General features: G+C 43.5%; 1 protein-coding gene across 3 annotated transcripts in view; it reads right to left on the reverse strand.

The window, feature by feature from the left end:
- FGFR3 (fibroblast growth factor receptor 3) overlaps positions 1-15,569 on the reverse strand; it is a 74,202-nt gene that overhangs the window by 25,517 nt on the left and 33,116 nt on the right. For all 3 annotated transcript variants that reach the window (XM_073342754.2, XM_073342752.2, XM_073342753.2), the window contains 2 exons: positions 10,607-10,660; positions 1,566-1,735 (listed from right to left, as the gene is read on the reverse strand). In XM_073342754.2, the coding sequence (XP_073198855.1) occupies positions 1,566-1,735; positions 10,607-10,660 (224 nt within the window). The remainder of the gene's footprint in view (positions 1-1,565; positions 1,736-10,606; positions 10,661-15,569) is intronic.

Below are 15,569 nucleotides of genomic sequence, written 5' to 3' on the forward strand. Positions count from 1 at the left end.
GCTATGATGCAAGAGATGTTACTGTGATGCAGAGGATGAAAATTCTCTATCTGAACTCAAGGGTAGATTCAACCCACAGAAAAGTGGGAAGTGGAATTACTTTTAACTTTAGGTTTAATTCTGCGAGCATAATTTAGTGCAGCTGTCATCACACATTTTTGCATAAAGCAGTTAAAACTGCACACGCAAGCCTGAAAGCAGTTCATGATGATCTGCACAGCATGTAATTAGTACAAAATGTGTGCGCTGCACTGGGTGACTTGGAAATGTTATCGGTCATCCGATCAGCTGCAAAGAGGAGTTACCTCCTTGATTCTCAAAAGAACAGGAGTACTTGTGGCACAGATCTAGAACTGCCTCTGTGCCCTCAACCTTGTCAACAAACTGCAATGTGCTGATTAGGAAGCTTCAAAGGTTTAAGTGAAAATCATATTCAGCTCTTCCAGGAGAGCAGCCTGAGCGAAGGAGGACGAAAACAGTCTGGAAAAAGGGAGATTTTTCTTTCTTGTGACTCTGCTGTGTTTATAACCATCCCACCAGCTATTCTGTTCCCCAAAATGGTAAATGGGAAGACATTTGGTATACTACTTGGGGGGGGTTGGAAATCAAGAGCAACTGATTTTCCTGCTAAGTTACTACCTTATTTTGATGTACAATTGCAAGGTGACACGGAAAATGCTGGTCAGATTAAGTCGCCTGGTTAGGCATTCATTTACTGGTTTTTGGTGTCTGTGGGCTCTGTTCATAGACATCATGGCCGCAATACCTTCGAAATCACACTGCCAACCTGTCCCTCTTTGGTATTACCCAAGGCAAAGGGGCTTCCATCATTTCACCACAGGTCAGTCATTTACATCACAAGAATGTTAATGACCACCAAACAGAACAGAGTCCTAGTATTTCTGCAGGGCTCGTGGTACATGTCTGAATGATGAGAGAGAGAGGTATGCTTAAGAGCTTAGACCAGATTCTGATCTCTGTTACACAGGTGTAAGTCAGGAGTCACTTCACTGATTTCAGTGGTATCACTCTGGGTTTGCACTTTTGTAACTTGGATAAAAACCTCTTTGTACCTTGTTGATTCTAGCTCTTGCAGCTAGCACAGCAATACACCTGATCCGTTTTTATTAGGTTACTTTTAAAAAGACTAGCAACACAAGCAAATGCTCAGAGTTGGCATTCCACCAAAATGGGCAGCAGCTAGTTTTAACAATTATTTGAACAATTAGTATGAATATCAAAAATATCCCCATTCTGGCACAGTCACTGTGGTTCATGATGATATACACCAATATCCTTCTCTCTCACTTACGATAAAGTTGCCAGGATTACGGGCAGTACTGAGGGAAACACGATTTGTACGTATTTTAGAAAAAACATCTTGAGCAGAAAAATGTCACGAGCCCTAATGGTCATGGAAATATTTACTACGTAAAGCCAGCGATCTCACGCTCACTTGCCCTGTCAGGATTGCTCAGTGAACTCTGGCTCCGATTGATCCATCAATAATAGATCCAGAGACTAATGAACACAGCACGGTCAAGATTAGACCCACAATGCCTTACTTTGATGCCCCCAATTCGATGTTCTCCCTTGAATTCTTTGCCATTTTTCAGCCAGTATATAGATGGGGTGGGGTTGCCTGCTGCAGGGCAACGGAAGCGAACGGTATTTGCTGCTGGCACTGCGAGCAGCTTCTTCTCCATCCTTTCTGAACGGGTCCAATAAGGAGCACCTGAGAAGTGAAAGACACAAAACAAATAGACTTATTTCTGTAGAACATAACATGAGGTGGAGCAGCTGCTTTCTAAGAAGCTTTAGCATATGTGGAGTGGTAACTAAATTGCTCCCTGCTGTAGTTACGATGAATTATACTGAAATACTTTCCAGTCAAATGATTCTCATACATTCGGACAGAGTGGTTGCATTTAAGACTTTGTTTACAGACAGGTTCTGCTCTTGGTAACACCAGCGTAAATCTGGAGTAACCCCACTGCAATCAACCAGTGGAGTTATTCCAGACTAGGATCAGAATCTGGCCCTCAGACTCTACAAATGCATCCATATAACTTCAACAGAATGGCAGCCAAGAACTGTGGGTGGCAGGAAGGTGTTGGAACTGTGAAAGCAGTGAGCCAAGGTAAAGTAATGTTAGCAGGAAGCACTGGAAGAGTCTGCCTCTAAGTGAAGGGGATTGTATCCCACCCCCCAACAAAAACAAAAACCAAACTCCAAACTGGTTTATCATGTTCACTTTCTTAAACTACAAGTGGTTTTAGTTTTAAGGATTCATATTACCATTGAACAGGGATAAGTGTTAAATACTGCTGTTCACACAAGATACTTCTATAATCTGCCTAAGTAGACAGCAATGTTTCTTGGCATTGCTACAACCATTACATATATACATATTAAGACACTGGCAGAAAACTTATTACATTGTGTGTGTGTGTGTGTGGGGGACGACCCACACACAAAAAGTCTCCCAAAGTGTGATTTCTGCTTAAGGAAACATTACACAGTTGTATTTCTGGGTGTTTTTCATGTCACCCAGCGGGTTACGTTCTGCCCTTTAATGCATACGGCTCCCAGTGAAATAAGAGGGAGACACAGGCATGCAGAATCTGTCCCTAATGGCTTGCAGTGGTTGGAAAAAGAAGGCAAGGCTGGCAGCTAAGATGATACACTATCTAAGTCAAAAAGAAGTGTCCAGCAGCAGAATGCCAGCCCTGGAGATGCAGGGCATGTAAACCAGTTGTTGCAAAGAGCAAAACACCTCTCTGACACAGACAGGTACACCTGTGAGAATGGTGTTTGAGCACAGCAAGGCCTTTAAACCCCTCATGTGACCCTACAGGCAAGAGAACCTCCTTGCCTCCTTCCCTTGCTAACATTCTCAAAAGCACCACAGTGGCTTAGGAGCCTACATTTCATATGCCAAATCACCTAGGTTCCATTGAAAATCAAGTGTTTTCACTATTCCAACATCTTTCTGCCACCCACAATGAACTTCAATGACACTGAAAGTCAACGGGATTTTTGAAAGTGTTACCCAGTCTCCTTCCCTCTCCTTTTTTGAGTCTTGTCTCCATTAAGACTTTTTTTGCCTCAGATTTTCCTTATTGCTAACACAAGTGCCGACACCTGGGTGGGAGCATTAGCACAGACAAAGCACTGTCTGCAATTTAGACACAGACAAGCCTAGAAATGCTTTGAGCAGGGTTTGACAACATGGGAGTAACATGCCAATGGCTGCCTAGAGAACTGTCTACATTAGGGCTCCAACCACTGAGTTAAATTCTAGGCTCTGTCACAACTTGATTGTATATCTTGGGTAAACTACTTCATCGTTCTGTGCCTCAGTTTCCCATCGGTAAAATGTGGAGGGGAATATCACTGACATTTCAGAGGCACCCAGCCACTACAGGGCTGAGGACCATACATAGACCAATAGGAAACCTTAGCTGGCAAAAAAGACTAGCATGGACGTAGCTTCACTGTACCTCAGACATCCTCTTGTGGGAGACATTATCACAGTTCCAAACTGCCTCCCAGGCAATGTTTCATCTCCACTGACGGGTTACAGACAGCAGCACAATAAAGGAATGGCATCAATTCTCACCCAGCAGGAGGCTGCCAGGGTTACTCTCATTTATTTTTCTCAGCTATGATGTGTAATCAAGGCTTGCTGCGACAGGCCAGCCATGGGTCAATAGTAAATCGCAGCTACCGTCCAAAGGATTAGAAACTAGCTACTCTGTGTGCGCGCGCGCGTCAGCTCTGAGAAATGCTGCCACTTAGGTTTCCATTTCCATTGAAGCCCCCAATAATTCTGGGCCTTTGCCCAGTTTTGTATCTTCTCATGGAACTAGATGTGCCCAGACTGTAATCTCTAGAACTTCATGCTTGGCTTAGTCCTCGAAAACTTGACTTAATGGGAGAGATCCTCAGCTGCTGTAAACTGTTACAGCTCCACTGAAGTCACTGACTATCTCTGTCTATACCTTCGTATCATATGCATGGATCCAAAGAGTAGTACATCCAAGAAGTGCCACTTGTGTTAGCCAGGTAAACTTCTGGTGCAACAATTACACTTTGCACTTCCTCGGAGGGGTCTCAACACATTTAACAAACATACCTGAACTAAACTGACTGGATGATTTTGAGACTAAAACTGTCCATGTCTAACATGGAAAGTCCTCCCCTCTTGCTGGTTCTTAATTCAGTATTTAATTTTAATTCCAGGAAAAAACTTTTAAATGCTGTAAAATCCCTTTGGGCCAACACCTAGCACTGAGAGTTATTTTTTCTTCTGTTAAGTTGCCAGTTTACTCCTCCCCAAAACAGATTTCATGTTTCTACTTGTATCTAAAAAAATAAAAACAGGGCTGATCTTACATCATAGAGCCCAAGTCTATAACAGCACACCAACACTGGGGCCATGAAGTCATTTTTTCCTGATCTGGGTGCTGCAGCTTATCTAGTCTGAGTTACAAGAACTTGCTTGCAAATTCCTTGGGCGTTTGCATCACCTAACCTGCAAAGCTATGCCCCAAAGGATAAAGTAGGGGATGGGATTAATTAGTGAGCACTTTTCCTCCACGGCCATGTGCTGGGGGCATCACCCAACCTGCACCCCTATGCGCCACCCCAGAGGAAAGCTGCTGAAGACACTGTGCTAGCATGATGACCCCCAGATTTCAAGGAAGCACAGCAGGAATGGATATCCCACCCCTTCCTGCCCCCTTGGAGAGGTGCTATTCTCATCGGGCTCTTGCACTGAGTCCAGGACACAGGGGTGCAACCATGTGGGGAATGCTCTTTGCACCCTCTTCACCTTCATATGCACCCATGCAGAGCTGGGCACAATCAAGCTTGTAAAGTGAACTTCATCGATCCAAATGTGACAAGAATTTCATCCTTAATATTGATAACACATAGGCTGGGATTTTCAAAGGTACCTAAGGGAGTCGAGTGCCTGAATCCCACTGAGTCAAGAGTGCCTAACTCCCTTAGCCCCCAGCTGTGAAGTACTATAAATATGATTACAATCTGAAGTCCTTCCATTAAAATCACAGGGGTGGTTACTCTGAATTTACATCATTGTAACTAGGAGCAGATTTTGACAAAGTGACTGTCTCTGCTGAGATTAGATTTTCAATTGCTTAGTGCATAGCTCACTGAAGTGACATGCACCTCACTGACTAAGAGTCCTCACTATCTAATCTCCATTCCCTCCTACTTTCTCCAACTGGGCATAGCTTTCGAAGGCCAGAAGGGGCCATTGTGATCACCTACTCTGACTTCCTGTATAACACAGACCACAGAACTTCCCCAAAATAATTCCTAGAGCAGATCTTTTAGAAAGACATCGTAACTTGGTTTAAAAATGGTCAGGGATGGAGAATCCACCATGACCCTTGGTAAACTGTCCCAATGGATAGTTACTCTCACTGTTAAAAATGTGTGCCTTAAGCTAGCTGATGCCAGGGCCCAAGGAACTGGCAAGCAAGTTCTTGTAGCGTAGGCTTCATAAACTGGACCAGCCAGCATGCATTTTTAGCATCTGCAAACATGAGACACAAGTTCCACTTCATTGTAGCTGTCCTGCCTTGCTGGAAAGCCATCAGGTTGTGAGAAAGGCGGTGGAAACTGTAGACTCAGGAGTGCACATCTCTTTATTTGCGGAGAACAGTTGTATAGTTTGCACTGCTCTCAACTCTAATTTGTTTTAACGCTTCATCAACCAGACTGCAGACCACATGGACCCAAATACTTCAACAGCCTTTCAACAACTGTAATCCTGAAGACTAAGTATTGAGGGCCTGACTCTCTCCTCATACATGCTTGAACAGCTCTCGTTGATTCCCGTGGGAGCTGCTTGTGCATCTCAGAAGTCAGAATCTGACCCTAGCAGCAAAATCACCCCCATTTCACCTAGTTTTTAAACATTACTATGCTGAGTAGACAGCTTAAGGCCCTGACTCCACGGGGATCAGAACTGTGCCAGCTACAACCGGATTAAAGCATGTGTAGCAATAAGCAACAACAACAAAAGGAAATGTAGGAATTGTACAGTTAATATGTTCTTTGGAAATCACGGATGCAGTAAACTTGGGTGCACAGCAAATGAATATGAGAGAGGTTTCAAATGCCATATAATAACTGAGGTGTAATAAGACAGCCACAGTTCACAGGTGCTGGGAGCTTTGTTGCTTTGTCAGTCATGAAGCAACAGACATGTGGGGACGCTTCATGACGACTGCTCCTTGCCAATGTTATACTTCATATGTTCTAGACCCTCCCCATTTCTATCTTCCCAAATCTGTGGGGAGCAGGGCAGGCCAAGGTTGAGATCTAAACTTCCCAAGCAAAAGGAACTTCACTCAGATCAAAATTCACTTAAAGACGCGTTTGAATTTAATGAGAGAAGTTCAGGTTGCATCAATCACTGGCAACAAATACTGCCACTGAAACCCAAGGACTTTTTATTGCTGGACATTGTGGGGATCAGGATTGGGCCCTTAAAGCCTGCAAGGCAGAGGAGGCAGTGCAGTGGGCACCAGCAGGATCAGGCCCACAGCGATTAAACTAATTGCTCTATTCCATGACCTACCTCCTTCACTGGAGTCCTATTCCACATGACTGCACATTCATAAAAGGACCTCTAAAATCTTGGGATCTCCTGTGCTGAAGAAGTCCCACCCCTGTGCAATTTGGACACAACTAGCGTCAGGCTTGGCCTGAGAATAAATATCCATGGCCAGTCTCCCATTTAAGGTGTGTTCATTCTTGCTATCCAGGGAAGCTGACAGAATACCAGCGCTTTTAGTTTAACTTGCACGTAGATCGTTTTTTAATTGTATGGGAGAAAATGCTGCTAAGTCTTCTCTGAAATGCAAATCACAAACCCCTGTGAGTGCCTTGAGCACAAAACACTGAGGGCGAAAAAGTGAAATTTTAAATAAATACCCTCTAAATTAACTATGGGCAGTAAATCTACACGCACTGTTGTGAAAAAATGGAACAGCAAATATTATCTAGATCCTTTCCCACAAATCACATACTAAGCCTAATGATCTACTTTATTTGTTGAAGATTCTGGCCACCCATTCTATCTGAATGGCTAATTAAAAAAAGAGGAGCGATACTTGGAATAATTAATGTAGCTGAGCGCTCATTTAACAATTAGGTACTGCCATGAAATTCTGCACTAGACAGAATCAAGTCTAATTGTGTAATTTCCCCATCTGATGCCTCTGAGTACACAGTCAGATTTAATTGGAGATTACACTGGTTCTTTGAAGGTGCTCCGGCTAGGCAGCAGGGACTCTGAATAAATAGATAAAATTGGAGGGGTAGGGGAGGTGGGTCTGAAAGAAATTTTATTTTAGTTTTAGAATCAGCTATGGATAATTTAGGTGCTGCAAGCACAGATCGCAATTTGTAACTTGGCTGCAGCAAATTGGGTGTGATTTGAAGTTACAGAAGCTATTCCCAGATGTTTTTTGTTTTTTAAGGAGGGGTCACCTCCAATTTTACTATTAGGTTTCCATTTCCATTGAAGCCCTCAATAATTCTGGGCCTTTGCCCAGTTTTGTATCTTCTCATGGAACTAGATGTGCCCAGACTGTAATCTCTAGAACTTCATGCTTGGCTTAGTCCTCGAAAACTTGACTTAATGGGAGAGATCCTCAGCTGCTGTAAACTGTTACAGCTCCACTGAAGTCACTGACTATCTCTGTCTATACCTTCGTATCATATGCATGGATCCAAAGAGTAGTACATCCAAGAAGTGCCACTTGTATTAGCCAGGTAAACTTCTGAGGATTAAAAGAAGATGGAAGTAGCAGAGAACTCTATGCAGATGCATTGCCTCAACGTTCTACAGGGTTTCTGCATCATGTATCTGTCCCGCTTAGGAGAGTCTTTGCTTTGTTTCCCAGCTCCGATGCTACCAGCCCCAATCATTCAAAAATCACAAGTCAGGCGCCAAAAGATCCTGAGATTGGCTTAAAACCCACAACTTTAGAAAAAGAATACACTTGGGGTCGGATGGGTCTTATATTTCCCTTCTGATCTTGGAAACCTTTGGGGGTTGCATTTTCAAGCTTTTCTCTGCAGCCACAAGAGCTAGAAACAATTTAAAAACCAAAACCAAAATGAAATAAGCTGAGAGTCTCACATTATCACATGACTCCAGGAACTGGAGCTCTAAGAAAAACTCCATGTATTGTGAGACTCCTGATAAAATCGTGGACTGAGAACGAAGGGTCACAATATTCTCTCTCCTGTGGGGAAAACCTGAGAGAGAGTGGGGAAGAAGCTCTGCCAGGTTCCCGTGGAGGACTATTCTTGGGGCAGGTTTCTGTGGAAAGGCAAGGGGCTTGGGTCCTACATGGTATTGCTCCCTCGTGATCTGTGCAGATCTCTGTAAGAGGCACAGGGTCATTTGTGAGGAAGCACTGGGCCTCTGTACTGACCCCTGCTCGCGCTCTGGCTGCACGAGCCAATGAGGGTGGGGGGAGAAGGAACAACAGGCATCCCCCCAGATTGGCCCCTTTTCACACGTGCACATACAGAAGGTTTCCGCTAATAGTCAGCATGGTTTTCACTGGCATGTACCTACTGCTTTTTGCCAGTGGGAAGTGTGGGATCAGGGCTACACATAAGGCCGTGGGGTGAAGAACTCTGAATACATTGCCCTGCAAGTTAGGGGGAGACCTAGATGATCAAACACATCTTTTCCATCTTTGGCACTTACGATTACCATATCATAGATGGTCATGTGTCAAAGCATCCCATACAGCAGCAAAGGGATTGACGACATGGTTCCCATTTATGCAATAAACTCAGGAACACTGGACAAAGATTAACTGGCGGGTCCGCCTACATCTGGTGGAAAAAGCACTTTCACACTGCCACAAGCCACATGATTTCACAGCTTTCTGTTTTCGCACACTAGCCTAATTGACCATTGTATAGCCAAAGAGAATCCAGCTCTTCATAGCGAGGCCTTGGTGTAAACCTAGTGGTTACCTTCTGCTCTAAAAAAAGCAGCCCTGAAAGTCAAAGAAACCCAGAATATAAGCTATAAATACATGTGGCAAAACACGTGTGGTTTTTCTTTTTAATTTAAGAAAAATGTGTCCTTTTGTAACACCACACAGCCCGTGTTTTGTGACACCCAGTGCTAAGAGATGAAGCAGTTTACCATAAGCCATATTTTTAAAAAAATATCTACACATAAACCAGCAAAGAACGATAAATTGTGTTAAATCAAGAGTTTCTCTAAGTCAGGGCCAAATCCTGAGTAGTGCTGACTACTTGCTTCACTTCCACTGGCTTCAAAGCATTAAAGGTGCTGAGTGTTTGTCAGGAGGTGCTGGTCAGTAGCAGGCCCTTAACGAGCAGGTATCAGAAAACCACTAACTGTTGCCGATGGCTCAGCTGGCACCGTAACTCCCAATTACTGTTCACCTCTTGCAAGACACCCTGGTACAAATTTATTACAGTGGCAGACCTGTTTTACAGAGTCCTAGAGATCTAATGCTGTGGGTAGGAGAAATGTTCCAGTCATGCTGAATTTCTGCCAAGGTACAGAGCTGATTTGGAGTTCAAATACTAGACGTAGATTTATTAACACACATACACACACAGGCAATGTGCCTTGCAGAAATATAAAGTGAATAATAAAAGACAACACTAACGCCTCTGAAGCATGTAATGATCCAGATTAATGAGATTACACTCAAAGTACCACGCACAAGGGTTGACAGAGCCTCACTGAAAAAGGAAAACAATGTGAGGTTCAGATTTGGGACTGATTTCACTATGAGTATCAGAGGGTGTAGATCAAATGGAGTTGTACTTGCTTAGGGCATCAATGAATCTTGCCTAAGGCTGCTCCTTCCCTCAAAAAGCTAGCTAGTAAAGAAAGCATTAAACTGGCTAAAGAAAATACAGGCTCAGATACTCCACTGGTGTAGAATCAGCATAGCGACACTGAAATAAAAAACACAGGTAGAATGAGTTTGCCTGAATTTAAATATAAGGACAGGTTTAATACCATAGTTCAAGAAGCTGAAGCAATAGGTCAAATCTACCTAGATTTTTAGAAGGTCATCACCACCCTGGTATTTGAGCATAAATATAAAGACCTTATAATAAATATCTGCCCTACCATCATTTATGAACTTCTAGAGCACACATCATTATGGTGGCTAGGTACCAAATCTAGGGGAATTCTTATTTCCAATGCTACAGGCTATCACCTTCAACTTTGAATGAGGTAAGATACCTCCTTAGTGCACTTCAAAAGGTAGGTAACACATTCCTGTTTTACGGACAGGGAAACTGAGGCAGAGAGATGTTCTGTCCCTTGTCCCAGGTCACCAAGTGAGTCCACAGCACAGACAGGACAAGAGCTCAGGTCTCCTGAGTGCATGATTGTGCCCTATCCACCAGGCTGCACAGTTCTGAATAATAATAATAATATGCTGTATGCCCTATATTGTAATCAATGAAAACACCATCTTCTTGAGTGGAAATAGTATGAACGACATCTTTAAAGAAACAGACTATGCATTCAGGAACAAGCCATTACCTGTGTCTTCAGACTCATCATCATCATCTTCATCGTCACCTGATGATGGAGAATCTTGAAAGGGAAGAAAAAAAAGTCACTTCTTGTGCTGCTACTATTGGTGTTTCAGTATTTCATTTTCTTGATACCACTACGAGAAATGGTAGATTAAACTCTGTCATTAAAACGACCATGGAGCAGACTCTCGAGAGGCAGCTTCCGTATGGGAAACGTTGCACCTTCCCCCACCCTCCATAACTGCATTCTTGGGCACAACTGAGAGGATTTTTCACATTTGTCCAAAAGAGGATCAGTCACTTCTGGGGAATGGAGATTGATGGACAAATACCACATGCCAAAACGGAGGGCAGCTGCAGCCCTACTGAAAACTAGGCCCTGTATGTCTCAGAAACTCTAACTTCAAGGCCTTTCTGCGATTTTTTACTGTCTTCTGCAGAATCTAAGATTTCATCCAAGAGAATAATAAAGGAAGCTCTCCTCCTTTCCACTGCTATCAACTTGCCAATGAAGAACAGCTAATCAAACAGCAGAAGCAGCAGAAGTGTGAATTGTTTCCCTCAACCTTGTGTTAAAGATGATCAGCAAAAAAACCCAAAATAACCAACAAACAACCTCCTACCCCCAAGACTTGTGATTTTTTTCTTCTTCTTTATGGTGGCTAAAGATTGCCGGAAAGTATTTTCCCCAAGAAGGATCCTGTCTGGTTATTTCAAATCTTAGATATTCAGGTCCAGATGCTCAAAAGTATTTAGGGGCCTAACTCATGGGTGCCAGGTGCCTCAATATTTTTGAGGAGCTGGACCTCAGCTCCTGTCTAGGCTGAAAGACTCTGAATCCCTGATCTTGCAAAGACTTACCAGTGTGCATAACATTACACACTCTGAGTAGTCCCATTGACTCCACATTGCTATGGGATCACATATGGTGCATTACATTAAGCATGTGTGTTAAGTCTTTGAAGGCCTATGATGACTAGTGAACTACTGCAATGGTGAAATCACAAGAGCGATTCAATTAGAATTTTATTTCCTTTTCATTTCATCCTCCTCACCCTTATTTTTCTGACACAGACTCTTCTCACCTGTTCCCCAGAGCAGGTCTTTCCACTAACACTCTTGGGAACTAAGTACTACAAAGGGGAAGATACTTGAGATAGGAGGACAGGGAAACCCACCATTTGCCACTCGGTCACAACTGCAGCATGGTGCCTTCATTACAATCAGGTGACATGGGGCAGGTCTACACTACAAATTTATATCAGCGCCGCTACAGCACGTTTGGTGAAGGCGCTTCAAGTTGACGGGAGCTCTCCTGTGGGCTTAATAAATCCACCTCCGTGACAGCTGGCAGGAGAAAGTCTTCTGCCGACACAGCACTGTCTACATGGGGGGTTAAGGGCAGCAAAACCGTGTCGCTCGGATGTGGATTTTTCATACTGAAGTAAGTACGCAGTGCAGACCCAGCCTAGGAAAGCAGGTACTTTATGTAAGTGCAGCTCTGCCTGCCAGTGGAGTTGTTAGCGTTTTCAGCTCTGGAGACTCAGCGCACATATTTGCAATGGCCATGTCATGATGCTCCTATAGGCATGAGCAGCTGAACTGCAGTACCGGGTGGGGGCAGTGGGTACAGGTGCTCTGCATCTCTTGCCTGTTTTGTGCTGCTCTGTAGAAACACAGGGAGGGAGGATTTGAGGGAAAGCTGGGGTCACGGCCAGGGCGTCCAGTCTATATGGATGTTCTGGACAAAACCCTCCCAGAGGAATCACGTGATAGTCTTCTGAAGCTATTACAGCTCGGTAGATTTCTGATGGAAAAATTCCTTGGTTCCAAACAGTCCATGTCATGCAAAGCAGCTGCTCCCTTGCTCTGCCTCCAGGAGCCACAAAGCCCTGACCATGCAGAAGGGCTTTGAAGTGTCTGGGTGTCAGGTGGGATCAGAGACAATGTGTAACTCTTGGGGTGGGGGGCTAGAGACAGCATGGGACTGGGTGGGCTCTGCCCTGCTACATCAGCATTTCAGGGAGCAGGGCCAAATGGAAGGCAGAAATCGGGGGGAGGGGGAGAGCATGTGAGGTCACGTGCTGCCTCTGGGTGGCATCATGTAATAGAGCCACTGCTCCCACTGCACCTTGCGAGTGTGAGGCCCAACGATGCACTTTATCTCCTCATACAGTTGACTAACACTGAGACTGTCAGACCAGATCCAACCAATTGTCCACTACCCCACATCCAGTAATGGTCAGCATCAAGTATTTCAGATGTAAAAAAACCCCCATAACAATGGACTAAGGCTACCTAAAGGGGAAGCTTCTTTGACAAATACAGTATTTCCTTTTGCCAGCTTTAAATCTGAGCTCTTTTCATTTCATTAGGTCTCAAAGGGAAAATGGGAGAATCTAGTTGTTGTCTCTAGACTATTCATTAAATTAATACCCCACTGTTATGTCACCTCTTGTTAGCTCCCCTCTAAGCTACACAACCCCAATCTTTCAAAATCTCTCCTCATATCCAAGTCGCTCCATGCTTCTAGGCACTTTCACTACTACCCTTCTCTGGATCTCTTCTTTTTTGGTTATATCCTTTCTGCAATGGGATATATTCTTTTTGAGACCAAAAATGCATATGCCAGGTGAGAGCATATTACCAATATGTAATGGCTTTATATTATTTTCTATATTCACCCCTACCATTTCACATCACCTAACACCATGTTTGCATTTATTGAGCTGCCTACAAAATGTTGTTAGTTCTTTTTTTCTGAGTGGCTACTGTTAGTTTAGAAACCACCAACCAATAAAATAATACCCTGAAGCCTGTTTGTAAGATTGAGCATTATTCATTGCTTCTTACTTTAAATAATCTCCAGTAAATATAAAAAAGGCATAATATTATGCAGCTGTTTTTACATTTTGATATAGCAGTAAAAGAAATTGGCAGTAGATTTTTAGGCAGTAGGAAATTCTATGAACGTTCAACATGTGGTCAGAAACGTAATGCATCCAATTTAGCCAAAGTTGGGCAGAACAGCCTTTGTTCCAAGATGAGTTCTTGCAATTTTTGTATCGTCTTCTACCCAGTTGACTGATAAATACAGTGAAAAAGCTAATAAACATATTACTGTTCTACAGAATCTGGAGAAACCTGCAGAAATATTCACTGTATAGAAACACAGGAGTTACCATATTGCATTAGATTATCGGGACATCATACCTAGCATCCTGTGTTTGGCCCAGATTCATTTAAGCATGTGCACAACTTTCGGCATGTGTCTAAGTCCCACTAAAATCCCATGGGACTTGGTGAAAGTTTTCCATGTGCTTAAGTGCTTTGCTGAACTGGGTCCTTTGACAATATCTGCTACAGATCCTGATGAAGACAAGAACATGACCAAACGTGCACTGCTGTACAAGGGAGAGGGAAGGGGTAAAATCCTTCCTCACCCTGCATCTTGAAAGCATGAGGTTTGGTAATCCTTATTTTGGCATGCATGATTATAATGATATTTATATGCTTTAAAATATACTAGTCTTAACTGTGTGTGGGGGGGTGGGAAAGCACATTCTTCACTAAATACTATACTTTGACAAGAAATCAAACAGATTTCATGGATGGTGTTTTACTTTCCTATCAAGGTAAGTGTTATCACTGACAGAAAGAAACGGTCTGTCTCATCTTACTCACAATGCTGAGTCTGTTCAGAAAGACTAGAATCAAGGTTTTAAAAATGGGTGTCTAAAGTTAGGAGACTAAGTTCATATTCAGGTGCCTAAAGAAGTGGACTGACTTCAGAAGTGCTGAGAGTTCCAGATTGGAACTGAATTCAATGGGACCTGCTGGGCACACACTACTTTTGAAAAATCAAGTCACTTGTGTCAGGGCCTAAATAGGATCACAGGACCTTAGCATTAAGCACCCATTTTTGAAAATCTTGGCCTGGAGTTTTCAAAAGCTGCATTTTGGCACTGTGAGAAAAGAGCAAGTACTAGTAACCTGAGATCCTGTCCTGCAATGACTCCACTCACCCATCAGCTCCATGGGCAATTCTGTTCATGGGAGGCTTGCAGAACTGGAGCGTCAATAATTGGCATGCAGGATCAATTATTTTTTTTTTTTAAAAGACAGATGTAAGCATTAATGTTTGCAGGTGGGAAATGGTGGTAAGTCACTTCTTAACTAGTGAAGTCCTGAATCCCACCCACACCCAGGGTCCTGTGTTTTAAAGACAAAGCTTAAAAGGTTCTAAGTCTATTCATACACAAATCTATTCTTTGATTAACCTTTACTGTACAAGGCAATAATTTTGAACCTGATCTCCAAACCACCTTAATGAAAAAGTGGATTTGTTTTACTCCTTGTGATAGAGGGTGTACACCTCACACAGGCCCCGAAAGGGTTAATATGGACCTGACAGGTCAATTATGGTACCTGGCTGCACCTTTAGGGAAAACCAGGCTTAACTGATCATGAAGCCCAGCTGAGCAGGAGCAAGCTGGTTAGTACAAAGCCAGGAAGCTAAGAGCAGAAGAGAGCGCACAGTCACTCTCTTTAGGAACAGCGGAAGAAACCTGGATGGATGGAGGGAAGAATAAACCCTGGGATCCTAACCCTGAAAGAAGGGTCAACCCAGGGAAGCTGTGGGGAAGAAAGGCTGAGAGAGGCTGGGTAGGAAGAGACCCAGGAAAACACCAGCAAGGGAACTATGTAAACCATGGCTGACAGTTATAGGGTCCCTGGGCTGGAACCTAGTGTAGAGGGGAGTGCCTGGCCACCATTGGCAAAGCAGCATGAGCACAGTCAGGGGCCAGGACCTGACACCAGGTGTAGGAACTGTTTGTTGAACTTAGTTACCCCGGAAGGGATGGACATTAACGTAGTAATCTGGTCCTCCTGAGTAAATCTAATGAGGGTCTGGAAGCATCACTAAGAAGGAAGCTCTCTCTCAGAGACACTAGGTACCTGTACCA

The sequence above is a fragment of the Lepidochelys kempii genome, chromosome 4 (genome assembly GCF_965140285.1).
Source record: "Lepidochelys kempii isolate rLepKem1 chromosome 4, rLepKem1.hap1, whole genome shotgun sequence".
NCBI classification, from domain to species: domain Eukaryota; kingdom Metazoa; phylum Chordata; order Testudines; family Cheloniidae; genus Lepidochelys; species Lepidochelys kempii.